We start from the raw sequence: 14,250 nt of genomic DNA on the forward strand, positions 1-14,250 counted from the left end.
CATTTTATTTAACATTTTAACTTTGTTTTCAAAGATTTAAAGAAAAACTATAAAATTCTCAACTCTTCACAACAAAAGCTCTATTTCAATTCAAAATTTAAATTTATATCTAACTCAATAACTAAGTTAGAATCGTTAGATCCAAGTTAAGAGAAAGTTAAAAAAATGATTTTTAAAATCTATAAAAAAAATTGACTAAATAATGCAAAATAAAATATCAAAAAAGAAATTTAAAAAATTTAATTAATTAATATTTTATTTTATTTAGGTAAAAAATAAATTAAATATTATTATTCTTTGCTTCATTTTAACTTTGTTTTCAAAAAACTTCAAAAAGTTTGAAAGGAAAACTAGAAAATTCTCAACTCTGCACAACAAAACATTTTTCCGCATTTCCTAAAAAAAATCTAAAAGAAAAAAAATAGAAGAAATAGAAGAAAATGTGCGGAAAAGTTCCAAGGAGAGATCAAATTCTATCGTGAAAATCAACTTGAAAAAAAAAGTCGCATAAATTTCAAGGAGCAAACGGGGTGAAAGGATGGTGAGTGGACGTGGAGAGAAAGTTGGTGCGCACTGAAGGTGGTTGAGGAATTAAATGTAAATTACCATTTCAAGTCACACAAATTGTATTAAATCAATTTTGGGGGCTCCCCCTGAACCTCAGGAGTGAGTGCGAGAGAGAGACTCTCGGCGACCACAGAATTCAGTTTAGTTTACACTGTGGTTCAACGTCTGAATTACAAGCATAAAAGCACGTTTCTTCTCGTTGGCGGCCATAAATTTAGCGACGCTCAACAATGTTGCAACAAGTGGCTCGTTTTCAGACATCTTGATGTACTAAAGAGCTTTCTGGTTTAGATAACTATATGGGGGATACACACCCCATTCTCTGGACCCCACACACAGACACACACCATTGCCGTGAATTCGGTGCGCCTCTCTGGCTCCTCTTTTCACCCCCTCCCCCGTCTCTCTCGCTCTCTTTTTTGTGGGTTTTCCGGATGGCGAGATGTGCGAAAAAAAGAACTCTTCTCCATCCCCTTTGTAGAGCATTTTACAAACTCCCCAAATTATCCTTCACCATTCTGCGTCATTTCTCCCACTAACTTCCATCCTTCCTTAAACCCAGTTGGAGGTGGGTTTTCAATCTTGCATCACGACGCTAAAATACCCCCCATTCCTCCAGCACACAATTCCAAAATGCTTTGTTTGGATGGCGGGAAAGGAAGCTTTATGCTACGGGCAGAAATGAGAGAAAAAAAAGAAGGACAAAAAAGCCACCCAACAGGAGAGCAAAAAGCACACGATAAATAGGAAGAGTCGGTGAATGAAATCGTTCTCATTGTTTTCGTATTTCCACCCCCACCCCGTACATATAACAAAAAAGCCCCCAAAAGAAGAAAATCCCTGTGAGAAAGGGAAAAATTTATTTCACTTTCCCCTTCCATCCAAATGAGAAGAAAATGCTTCGTGGGTGATTTTTCTTTCTCCTTCAGATCACAACGCGATTTTCTTTGACAATAGATGGGGTATTAGTCAACTTCCAAAACACAATAATAACGTATTAACCGTAGGAGGGTGGGCAGAGAAAAGTTCCCAAAAAGGATTTTGCGATGAATCCTTCATGAGCAGAAGGAAAAGCCATTTTTTTCACGTTGACGTGTGTGTGTGTGTCAACTGGGGGGGCAATTATCGAGGCTAAAAATTCTCGCCACACGAGGTAATTCCTCATGTGGTGTAAGAAATCCCAGATGGAATTGCATTCCATTAATAAATTTCATCTTATTATTAACTCTTTAAGAGACACACCGCAACAACGAAGCCCGCCGTTGCGCTGGAGCGCTTCTGGTAACAGAGTTGATGGGGTTATGGGTAGAAAATAGTTTCAAGATGAAGATTATTTTTTTAATTAAGGTTTATGCGGAAATAATTTGAATGTAAAGCTTAAGGACAGAATCAGAGTGCAAGCGAAGTCTTAGAAAAAAAAATGAGTAAATTCGAGTTTACAAATTCTGGGAATTTTCTAGCTTCTTTACCTGATTTTCTAAACTGAACTGAGGTACACTAAATTAGTAGCATCTGCTTTAATTTATAGTTCAGAAATATAAGGAAAGAGCTTTGTGAAATTATTTTAATTTTCTATTTCAGTAAACCAATAGAGAAATTAAGGAAAATTTTCTGACTAATTTGCAGCTAGAATCATTCCTGTTTTGTAGTCCAGTAAACAGTTCAGTATAGTTAAAAGATTCTAGTAAATTAACTGAAGTTCTGACTAATTGGAAGATAGAATCCTCTATTTTTATATTTCAGTAAATCAGTAAAAAGAATTCTACAAAATCATCAAATTTTCTGATCAATTCAAAGCTAGAATCATCCCGTAAAGAGTTTCTGGGAAATCCTTGTATTCTAGTTTAGTAAACCAGCTAAAAGATACTTAATAAATCATCTGAATTTCTGAATAATTTTTTTTAGTTTAGTAAATCATTAAAAAAACTTCTAGAAAATCAAAAAAAAAGGTCCTGACCATTTTGAAGCCAGAACTATCCTGTAGAGAATTTCTGGGGAATCCTCGTTTTCTAGTTTAGTAAACCAGCTAAACAATTCTAGTAAAGCATCTGAATTTCTGACTAATTTGAAACTAGAATCGTTGCCTTTTCCAGTTTAGTAAACCATTGGAAAAAAAATTTAAGGAAATTTTCTAATTTTCTGACGACTTTGAAACTAGAATTTTCTAGAAAATCCTCATCTGATTTTCTCACTAACTATACCTTCTGCACTAAAAGACAACGTTGTTCGACATATAGTAATTCATTCTTCTTAGTTTGTAACTAATCTCAATTCCTTAACTTTCCCAGATTTTCAGACAAACTTCAATACGTTTTTTAATATAGAAATTCCTCCAATTCTAATTCTCTTAAAATCCCTAATCTATAATAGAGTTGAAACATTCAGTTGCATTGCTCTCTCTTCCTTGTCCAGCACTGCCCGCAATGCCTTTCATGGGTGTCTTCGTGATGCATCTCGCGTGAATGTTGCAGTGCGCGGCATGTACAAAAAGGTTGCATCCAAGTGCCAACATTGGGTATGGTTTTATATGAAGGAGCGCGCTTGGTGTACAAGAAAAGGTATCCACGAGCACAGATTGATGGTCCCCATTGCATACGGCAATGTAACTAATGGCCTCAATCAATTTTCCTTTACATCTCAATCTCTCCAGCGTCTTTTCCCGGGCTCTTCGGGGGAGAGCCCTTTTTGTTCTGGCTCGCACACAAAACATTCAAGTGCTGCGGGGAGGTTTATATTGTGTGTGTGCGATGTCCAAAGAATGGGGAGAATTCTTTCTTTTCGGGTAGTGGTGGTGGGAAGCTTATGCGGCGATAAGACGGCAGGATGGCAGGACAATGGCATGATTGAAGGCATCATAGATTTGCCAAACGGTGGACGTCACACTGCTGCGAGCTTGCAAAGTGGAACGGCGGGGGAGGGAATTTCATTTGCAACAACTCAATTTATGTGTAAATTAATCCAATTTCCACATTCAGCATTCGGTGCAGCACCCAAAAAGTGTGGGTGGATTGTCGCGCGGGCTTTAATTGGATTCCCATCGTCAGGGATGGGCGGTTGAATTGCTTTTTTTGGGAATCTTCTCTCTGTGTGGTTGCTTTTGTATTTTACAAGACAAAAAGCATTGAGAGAGCATTAAAAAATTGTGTTGGTTTTTAATAAACTTGAAATTGTTAGAATTGAATGGGTTGATTTAAATAATTCCAATTCATTTAGGGTATGAATGAAGATTAATTTGATTTCAGGGATAAATATCTGTGTCGTGACTTTTTTATTTCAAGCATATTCTTTAAATATTCTTAATTTTTTTTTCTTTAATCTAATTTTCTTTTCATTCAAACTATTTTTTAGTGCTGTGAGTTTCTCCTTTGAAAAAAAAAATCTTTCAGCCCCTTTCTCACCCTTATTGTTTAAGGGTTCTCTGTGGAGGAATTTCCCATAACATATCTTATATAATTTGCATTTTATGTGTGTAGATAATAATTTAAATAATTCACTGAATTTCATCATTCTCACCGCAAACTTTCTCTCACCCCAAACGCACCGCAGAGAAAGTCTCCCCCTTAAGGGATCCAAAAAGGATCTCTGCGAGAGAGATAGAAAAAAAGGAACTAAATTGTCGGGTAGAAAGATGACGTTGAATAATAACTTGTGGCATTGTGTTGGGGGTTGATTTTCTTGGGTGCATCCTCCGTGGCAGGATGTTTTCGACGCGCGACCCATATCAAAATTTTTAGACAACAGATTCCATTTTAGGAATTTATATACATATATCCGAAACCTTCGATGGGTGGGTATTAAGTAGAGAAGATGGGGAAAAAAAACTCTGCCACAAAGAGATGAATCCCGAGGAATGCCCTGCTGATGAGAAAGATCTCCGTGGTAAAGCACAAAAACCTTCGGTATCCAGGAAGAGCACATGTGTGTGTCTTGCGGAGGAGATAAAAAGCAATATCCAAGAACCATCTTCTTCTCCATTTCCATCTCGATGGCTTTTGGAAATTTTTCTTCTTCAAAGGGGCTGGAATAGAGAAATAATTAGAGTTTTTTTCCTTCTCAACCTCCACATCGTGATTATGCCATACCCCGCGCGGGGTAATGCGGGGTGGTAAGAAGAGAGCAAAAAGAGATTAAAGAGCTACATGGCCATAGCACCAAGAGCGGCACTGCGTGGCAGGAAGACAATTTTGATTTATGGATGAAAATTGGATTAAAATTGATGTAAAATTTGAAGATATTAAATTCCATTGGGCGCACCGGGAAAGTTTTGCCTCCATGGCCAAGCAAAGAAAGAAACACATACAAAAAACCCACCGTCTTGTGTGAAATTGCAATTAGAGGGGAATTATTTCAAGCTTTTCACTCAATTTTCGACCAAATTGAACTTTAATATGATTTTAATTACGATTCTTGTGGGCAACTGACTCATTTTCTTTTTCACCTCCCGAAAGGCAACCCAGCAAATGCCAAATTACACCGTGCGCGCAATTGATGAATGCCATCAGAGTTGAATAAACTAATCTACAAGACTAGCGCACGTAGTGATATATACTTCATTTTTTTTACATACCTACATATTCTTATTATTACCCAAATTTTCCACCCAGCAATTGCTTTTTGGATGTACCCACCGACTAATTTCCTGCCTTAGTGCACGTTAATTGATTCTCTCACCGTTTTCAGTCTCACGTCAAAATTAATATTCGCCCAAAGGCAAATGTGGGAAGATATTGATGGTGGAGGTTTATTTGCATGCGAGGGCAAGTGCTATAGCCGGGAAATTCCTCTATTTTGTTTACAAAACACAAGAATTTATATCAGGAACCGAGAAAAAAAAAGTTTTTCCGGAACTGAGAAAGTTTAGGGGGATGACAGAGTTATTTAAGTGAGCTTTTAAGGAGCTTTTTTCCAAAGGAGGAAATTCTGAAAGTTTTCTTTTCTGCGTTGAAGGATGAAAAGGAAATTTTTGACAACGATTTTAAAATAAATCTAGCTCATGTTGATACAAATAATTAATTGATTTCTCTGCCAGTAGAAATTTTTCTATTTTAAGAAATAAGTGATTTTTCGACGTGCAGCGACAATAATGATTTTCCGGATTTTTCGTCAGTTAAATGGGGAATTCTTACCCAGAAAAACTCACGTTTTCCAGAGCTTTCGGGTCTGTTCGGAGCCGTCTTCAGTAGCTATATTTGTTATATTTTTTATTCAATTAAATTTTGTTAGGAAAATTTTAATTAAAATGAAGAAATAATATTTTAATAATAATTTTTTTCTTATTGGGAGTTTTATCATACAAAAACTACAGAAACTTTTATAAAATGAAAAAAAAAATCTAAGAGATCTAACCCAATTTTTTTAAAAAATTTAATTGGGATTTCACCAAGAAAATGTTTCTAAAATTAAGCTTAAGTTCACTAAATAAATTGTTGAATTAATCTTTCTTTAAATGCATTAAAGAAATCTTTCATTTTCTCTTTTTAAAATTTCTCAGCAATTCTAACATAGCCTAGACAAAACATAGATAATGATTTTGAAGAAAACCCGGAAATTCTCCACACCATAAAAAAATCATAAAATTCTTATTAATTTCAATTTAACTACTTCCTTAGAAATATTTTTTTTTCACACAAACACCTCATTCATTAAAAAGAAATAATAGTGTTCTCCTTGATGTTCTTGCTGTATGTGCGATCAAAATCCCCTCGTACATCTCATTCGTCTTCTTGGACATTCCTGCGGTTTTTTTCGCGTCCTTTTTTCTTGCTATATGAGCAGCACATGATTAAAGTTTCCAAGCCCGAAAATTCCTCATCTTGGATTGCAAATTAATATCACGTCGTCATTTATTTAATCCCCATTGGAAGATGGGTGCTTGCTGGTCTCTTCTCTTCTCTCTTTTTTTTTCCTTCATGCCCCCATCTCTCTCGTCATTTTCATGGTGCAAACGGCTGAAAATTTTTGCTCTAGGAGTCACAAGTTGGGATTAAAACACATGTTCCTAACTGACAAGAATAAATACATCGGCATAGTGGAGTCTTTTGATGTTGCGCGCGCTTGTTTTCTGTTTTTTTTAATGAGAAAAAGAGCAGCTAAAGGGGGGTGCAAAGGGCACAACAAAAGGCTTTTTATTTATAAAACTGCGAGACGCCGAATATGAAGAATTTGGGTGAGGAATTTTCGCGAGAGCGGGAAAACATGCGGGGTTGAAGGGGAAATTAATGAATTAATTATGTGGCATGGAAATTTTGATTTATTTCTTCTCGTCGCTATTTTCATTACGCCACAAGAGAATTTTGTACAGAGCAGAGGGTTGGAGGTTGACACGAGGTGGGTCAAAAGATCAACCCCCTCCTGAGAGTGACTTTCTAATTATTTCGACATGATTCTCCACGGCAGCATCCACACAGCCTACGCAAAGGGATTCAAAAGGCATTAATCAGGCTGTATTGTATATGAAAGAAACTTTGTTGGGTCTTCATTAATTTGAATCCACCTTGATGACCATTTCTTGCTTAATTGCGGCGAATTTTTGACACCAAATTTATTTTCATCATCCCACCAAAGCATAAGAAATGCGCGAGAGCGTCTTTTTTCTGCATGTACCCTACCTTGTGTCCTGTATGGCAGGAAAGGGGGTGGGAGGGGGGGCTAGGAGTCACAGCTCAGGTGTTGGGTACTCCGCATCGTGTCGACAAAAGAAAAAAAGAAGTAAAATGCGTGGCAAATGACTTTGCCGGGAGTTTTGTAATGCATACGGAGAGAGCTCATTTCATAGCCAATGGTGGGGAAGTGTTATTAATTTTCTTTGAAGCTCGCTATTATTATCCCCAACACAGTACCTCTACATATGTGGAGGCAAGAGTAGGTAATTGAATGCCCGCGGACATTGAATCAGATAATTATATTTCTCATCATAATTAAATTCCAATTCAATTCCGCCATCTCATTTCGACTTCTCGCCAAGAGTTTCTTCTTTATTTTTTTCTTTCGTTCACCCATCACTACATGCGCCCCGAAACCACTCCTCTGATGAGGAATGACTCTGGATTATCGTGCTGCCTCGTATATGTTTTTTGTTGTTGTTGTTTATTTCCTTCCATACTTGCCCATCATCCAAACAAAATACCCATCAAAGTCTAATGGCTCTTTAATAGTCCACAACCACCATTTCGGCCATTTTTTTTGAAACTCTCTTTGCCATTGATCTACCATCATTTAGCTCATCTCGTGTAGTTTTTTTCCCTCTCTGACCCAGGGCATTGTGGGCGAAATCTCCAGGGCACACGCAAAGTGGAGTTTCTTTTGGGGAGAAAAAAAAAACACCCGGAAGATGCTAAAATGGGTGGGAGGGTGTGTGGGGGAGGTTGATTTCTTATCTGACCAAATGTAATCAATTGAATGACGTCAATCACGCATTTTGCCCAAGGGGGGAAGCAGAGTTGCGAAGGAAAATTCCACGAGAATTTTTTCTAGATTGAAGATTGATTCTTGAGTGGAAATGTTTAAGAATTTTTCTTGAAGTGTAAGGAAATTCAGAACTAAATATCTGAATTGAGAATTTAAAACAAAGAGTATTTATCTGAATGAAAGTCGTGAAATCTTCGGAAATCTTAAGATTTTTGCTAAGATTCAGATAATTCGCCAAGATTCAGACATTCACGGTGGTTCAAATTATCTATTTAGATTTTCTTTAATTTAAGGACGATTCGTGAAGATTCAGATCATTCGCAAAATAATTAAGATAATTCATCAGATTTAAAATCCTTGATTTAAAAAGGTTTAAGACAACTTAAAGACCCTTAAAAAATTTCAGAGAATGAATTATCAAGTTTAGCGCAATCTTAGTCCTAAATCTCTGTATTCAAATATTAAACTTTCGTATTTAATTTCTAAATTTCTGTATCTCAATCTTAAATCTCAGAGCCTGTGAAAAAGTATTTTACTACATTAAAAAAAAATTTTACATTAAAAAAAACTGAACATAAAATTCTATGGTTTTCAATTTTAATTTACTTGACTGATTTATTCCAAGTTAAGAAAGTAACTATTATACCTATTTATTTAGTTAAGATATTCAGTGCTTTAAAAGAGGTGTTCGGTCTTTCTAATTAGTTTTTTTATCTTAATATATTGTGTAATTTAGTGCTTGAATTCCTAATTAAATTTTTTATTAAACTGAAATTTCATATTTAAAGTTGCCTGAAAATAAAACACAGCTAAAAGGCATTAAAAATAATTTTGGGATAGAATTTTTTTTAATTTTCAGGAGTTTTAGAAAATTCAAAAGTCTAAAAAAGAAGAAAAACTGTTAACTTAAGTGAATTTTTCGGAAGAGTCCGAGAACCTATACATAAATTTTCTCATAATCCGTTCTGCAAGTTAACATAAATCTATTAATTTAGAACTCTAATAGAATCAGAGATTATGTACTTTTGAAGAAAGAATTCAACCAGAAAAAAAATCAGAAAGGAAATCCCCAAACTACTATCTAGATTCCTCTCAACTCTACACGCGGGTGGCAAAGAAGATTTTTGGCAAAAGAGCCTCTTGGGCTCAATTCAGCATAATACATAAACTCCCAAAATTTCTGCTTCGTGGTGCAATTAAACGATTTCCATGCGTGAATCCCACAAGATTTCCCTTCTATAACATTATGTTTTGCTTCTTTTGCTTCTTCGGATCTCTTTGCAGAACGAAAGCGTGGCCGGCAGACGTACACGAGATACCAAACGCTGGAACTTGAGAAGGAGTTCCACTTCAATCGCTACTTGACGCGAAGGAGACGAATTGAGATTGCGCATGCCCTCTGCCTCACTGAAAGACAGATTAAGATTTGGTTCCAGAATCGACGGATGAAATGGAAAAAGGAGAATAAGACGAAAGGGGAGCCCGGCTCAGGGGACAATGCAGATGAGATCACACCACCCACAAGTCCACAGTAAATCTCCGCCAATTCCCAAAACAACTTTTAAATTATTTAAAAACAAAAAGAAAAAAATAAGAACAAGAAACCTTTTCCTGTTGATTCATCCTCAACTTTGTCTCTGCAATCAGACCATGCTTCCATGCAATGATCGTTGATGGGATTTATTTGGGTTAAATTGTGACAGATAAGAGGAAGTCTCGTGGTGATTTCCACCCACAAATGATCAAGAAAAAAATGAGAGAATTTCTGAAAAAAATTTCCCTTCAAAGCAATGCAGAGAAAATTGAGGGGATGAATAAAAGAAAATCAATCTAACTGATATTAATTAAATGAAGAAAAAAAAAGAAATAGTAATGAAAACCAACTCATGTGACCTCAAATTAATTTAAAAGAAAATATAATTAATATTTAATGAGTAAACGTGTAAGAGTTAGTAATGAAATTAATATATTATGCGTATAATTTCGTGTGTAAAAAAAAAAACAAGTAGAGACCCCATTTTACTAATGAAAACACATGACAATTGGAAAGATGGACAAGGACGCAAAAGCATGTAAAAGATTCTGATCAAAATTCCCTATCAAGCTTTGTTTTTTCCCCCATTCAATTCAGCGCGGGAGGGGGGAGTGAAAGAAAATTATTTATTGTCAACCGACCACAAAAACAACACGAAAAGAAAGGGCAGGATGTGAATAAATGGACTCTGAGGAAAGCCGGCAATGAAAGAAAAGCATTTGGAGATGAAGCGAAGGAAAGTTAGAGGCCAGTGATTCAGTGCAATCGAATGGAAAATGCGAAAATGGAAGAGCTGCAAAAGAAAAAAAAGAAATTTGAGATTTTTTTTGAAAAAGAAAAACACTAAAAAAATTACCCAATATACGTACAAAAGTGCTGGACAATTTTTAAATGTACATAGTGTGTGGAAAAAACCATTAAGAAAAATTTTAAGGAAGAAAAAAAGAAGTATTTAGACATAGAAATTTATTAAGGAAAATGAGAGGAAAATTTTACTTATTCTACTCCCAAAAAAAAATGAACAAAAAGAAAAACAAAAAAATTATATAAATAAATTTGCATATTGAGAGAATTATATATAATTTTCGAAGAGAAAAAAAAACAAGAAAAATCATCTTGTTGGTAGACAAAACAAATCTAAAGAAGAAAACTTTTTAATTGTAATTTTCATTGTGATTCGCAAATGAATTCTCAATTTTGGATATGACGTATACAAAATTCTGCGAGATAGGTGAGAAGAAAAATTCTAATAAACAAAATGTTAGAGTATTTTGAGAAAGTATAAAAAAAGTCAAAATTTAGTAAGAAATATTTGGATTATAAATTCGTCTTTGACGCCACTGAGTCCTTAAGTACCATAAATTTAAAGGAAAAAAAAGAAGGCAAGATAGTTTTATTTAGTTTGGCACAATAAGGAACATGGGATTGGAAAATAAATAAATTAATAAAAAAACCTCATTCTCAAAATAAAAAAAAATGAAAGGATTTGTTGGAAAAATTAAAGAAATTATTTAATAAATTCAAAAATTAACCAGGAAAATTGCAATATTAATTTAAAAATAATCTCCTTTTGCATCTTAATTTGAAAACTCGCAAAAACAACAAACTTTCCTCACTTTTTTTTCCACCAAATCCCTTCAAAGAAAAACCGTGTAAGAAAAACTAAAATCTCTGTATAAAATAGACAAGAAAAAAAAGTGATGTGAAAATAGTCTGTAAAGTAAGTTTAAAGAACAAAAACAGTGTAATTTTTAGCTGATTGATTCAGAAAGTACACGTCGCAATACTCTTTTAATTTTTGCCCCACGACTCATCTCATTTATCATACAAAAGAAAAGCAAAAAGAGTTTAAAAAAGAAATAGTTTGTAATTTATTAAATAGCAAAAAAGCATTTGACAGTACCCTGAATCTCTTTTACCCGCATACCAAAGCCATAGACGTTCTGTAATTAAAAACAAACAAGTCTCGTTTAATTTAAATAGTGGTGTATTTTTTATATATATATAAATGTGTGTGCCCATAGGAAGAACAAAAAAAAAGTAAACAAAGAAGAGCTGAAAGAGTATTAAGGAAAGCCAATAGTTTAATTATTATTTTCTCCGCACAAAGTCTCCCAAAAAAATAAGAAAATTTTTCTCCCTCTTTAAGGACTGATGAGCACAATCGACGAAAAAGCTGTGGATAAAAAATAAATTTAAAAAAAAATCTTGAAAACAGATATACGTAAAAGTAAACCGCCCCAGATTGTATGATATTTCGTAACAAAAAAAAACTCGTATTTACTAATTTAAAATATATTCTACTAAATTCTATAATTAAATATTTAAAAGAAGAAAGAAAATGTTAGACAAAGCATTTTTAATGATATTTCTGATATTTATATATATTTTAGAAATTGATTGAAAGTAAAGTATAATGAGAAGAAATTGCGAGAATTAATATTTATCTTAAAACCGTTAAAACAGCATTGTCTTTGCAAAATGTATAGTAAGACTTTTGTGGGTTGTTTATGTTTCTACCGTTTCAATAGTATTGGCGCTGTTGTCCTACTAAACATTTTAAATCTTTCAAAATAATTTTTTGAGAAGAAAATTAATTTATCTGCTCTTCTTCTTCGTCTTTTTAGCGTTTACCAGGTTGAATAGTTATCTCTCTGTTCAATGGCAGTTAAAGAAAAATCATCTTGTGTCATAAATAAAATGTCTTTGCAGTGCAATAATTAAAAATCATTGAAATTTGACCCAAATTCTTTATTTTTTTCCGTAAAATTCCAACCAGAATTAATGAAATGAAATTCTTTCAAAAATCCTCCTATAAAAAAATATTACACAGCGCCATCTGTTGGTAAGAAATTGAACAATTTCGCACTTGAAACAATTTCTTTACTATTCATTTGCAAACACAATGGTGACACTATCACCTCACCAATTTGTCTCTTTCAAAATGCGCCAAAGAATTCCTTCGTTACGACCTCAAATTGTTGCCTGCAACGTAAAGGGAAAAATACTTTCTCGTATCTCAACTTTATGCCTTCCTTGTGTAAAAGAAGAGATTCTTTTGTATGACAACGAAGGACAGCGCAAGAAATTTTTTGACTTTATATTTATAGACTTTTCCCATTTTTTTTCTGGTGCGAATATTTAATTTTAACTTTAAAAAAATCAAGAAAGTAAAAGAAAAGTTGAAGGCAGAAAAATGGGCACAGAATGTAAATTTGTATTAAAGACGATGCAAAAGAAAAGATGAAAAAAATATAATATATTTGACTATAGAAAGTGAAAGAATAAGAAAAAAATGAAGAAGAAGAAAACCCTATAGATTAAGAATGTAAGATAGCATTGATACAAGTAATGTGAAATTGTGATTATTTTTGTTATAATGTAACAGCATATATATTAATTTAAACAACAACAAAAAATGTAGAAAGCAAACACCCTCGAGGATAAACCATGGAGGAGATGTTCTACAAAGCCACAGGTGAGCAAGAACATTTTTTTCTTTTCTTTTTTTCCTGGGAAATAAAGGGACATTTTTCTACAACAAAAAATGGAACATTTAATGAAAGAACTAAATTATTAAATTGGAGTTTAATGAAAGAAAAATCGTGCAACAAAAAAAAACTCTTGAGAGAGCACTAAAAAAAATAAATTTCTCATTTTTTTTTCTAATAAGAGAGTAGTGAAAATTTAGAATAAATTATATAAAATTTTTTCTATTGGTATTAATTGGTTTCTAAAATATTCGAAAAAGAAGAAAAAGATTACAAAAAAAAATTGAGAAAAAAAATCTATTAGTAATTAATTCTTAAAAGAAAACTATTGGAATGACGAAGAAAACAAAGTGAATGTATAAAATGAAAAAAAATCATTTGAGAAGAGGTACCATTATTAACTATAAATAAAGAAGAAAAAGAAGAAAAAAAAACTATTAATTAGATAAAGAAAGAAAAGTGAAGTTTCGTGTTGAAACGAGACCATCAATTTTTTTTTGTTTAGAACCGTCATAGATTATATACACAACACTTAAATAATATTGTCGTATATACAAGAAAAAAAAGAAAAGTATAAGATAACAATAAAAAAAAACATTGTAAAATATTTTAAAAAATCGATTTTTAGACACCTTCCCGATGAAGACGCATTTCTCGAGGGTCGGAGGGACGGAGGGAGGTTGCGTACGAAGAAAATGGCGTGCGGGCTAATTCTGCTGACCAATCAATCACCGGGCATGAATTTATTCTTGTGTATACCCGGGCCCTTGCGCGTTGGCTTCTATCACTCAAAATGTTCTTTTCGTCATAAATCAAATTCAGAGTGAGACAGAGACCTGTCTGTTGGAACTCTTTGGTGCCACAGCAGCAGTCCGGCATCTCCTGGAGATGTTCATAATTTCGATTAAGTTATTAACTGGACAACAAAAGGCCCCTTTGTGTGCCTTCGTGTACAGAACAAAGGACACCCCATCAATTGCTGTTGGAGGAGATACTCCAAGAAGTGCAGAAGAAACGCACAAACGGGGTTGAGCAGGAAGTTCTGGGTTACAACAAGGAAAAGGGGATGAAGCTTTTGGGACTTTTTGGGGGGAGAATTTTCTTAACCACCCCTCCCGATAGAATTGGCGCACAAACAACCGTATTTCATGCAAATTTTCTATTGAATTTATATCAAGAAACTTTGCGTCCCATTTACGCAAGAGAGTCAAAAGAGATTACTTGAAAAGACATTCAGTATCTTTCAAAAAC

General features: G+C 34.0%; 1 protein-coding gene across 9 annotated transcripts in view; it reads left to right on the forward strand.

Annotated features, from left to right (window-relative positions):
* Window positions 1-13,616, forward strand: part of LOC129787871 (homeotic protein antennapedia) — a 154,633-nt gene extending 141,017 nt beyond the window's left edge. For all 9 annotated transcript variants that reach the window (XM_055823695.1, XM_055823697.1, XM_055823691.1 and 6 more), the window contains one exon: window positions 9,259-13,616. In XM_055823695.1, the coding sequence (XP_055679670.1) occupies window positions 9,259-9,509 (251 nt within the window). In that variant the 3' untranslated portion in view covers window positions 9,510-13,616. The remainder of the gene's footprint in view (window positions 1-9,258) is intronic.
* The last annotated feature ends 634 nt before the right edge of the window (window positions 13,617-14,250 follow it).

This window comes from Lutzomyia longipalpis, chromosome 1, assembly GCF_024334085.1.
Source record: "Lutzomyia longipalpis isolate SR_M1_2022 chromosome 1, ASM2433408v1".
Lineage (NCBI taxonomy): Eukaryota > Metazoa > Arthropoda > Insecta > Diptera > Psychodidae > Lutzomyia > Lutzomyia longipalpis.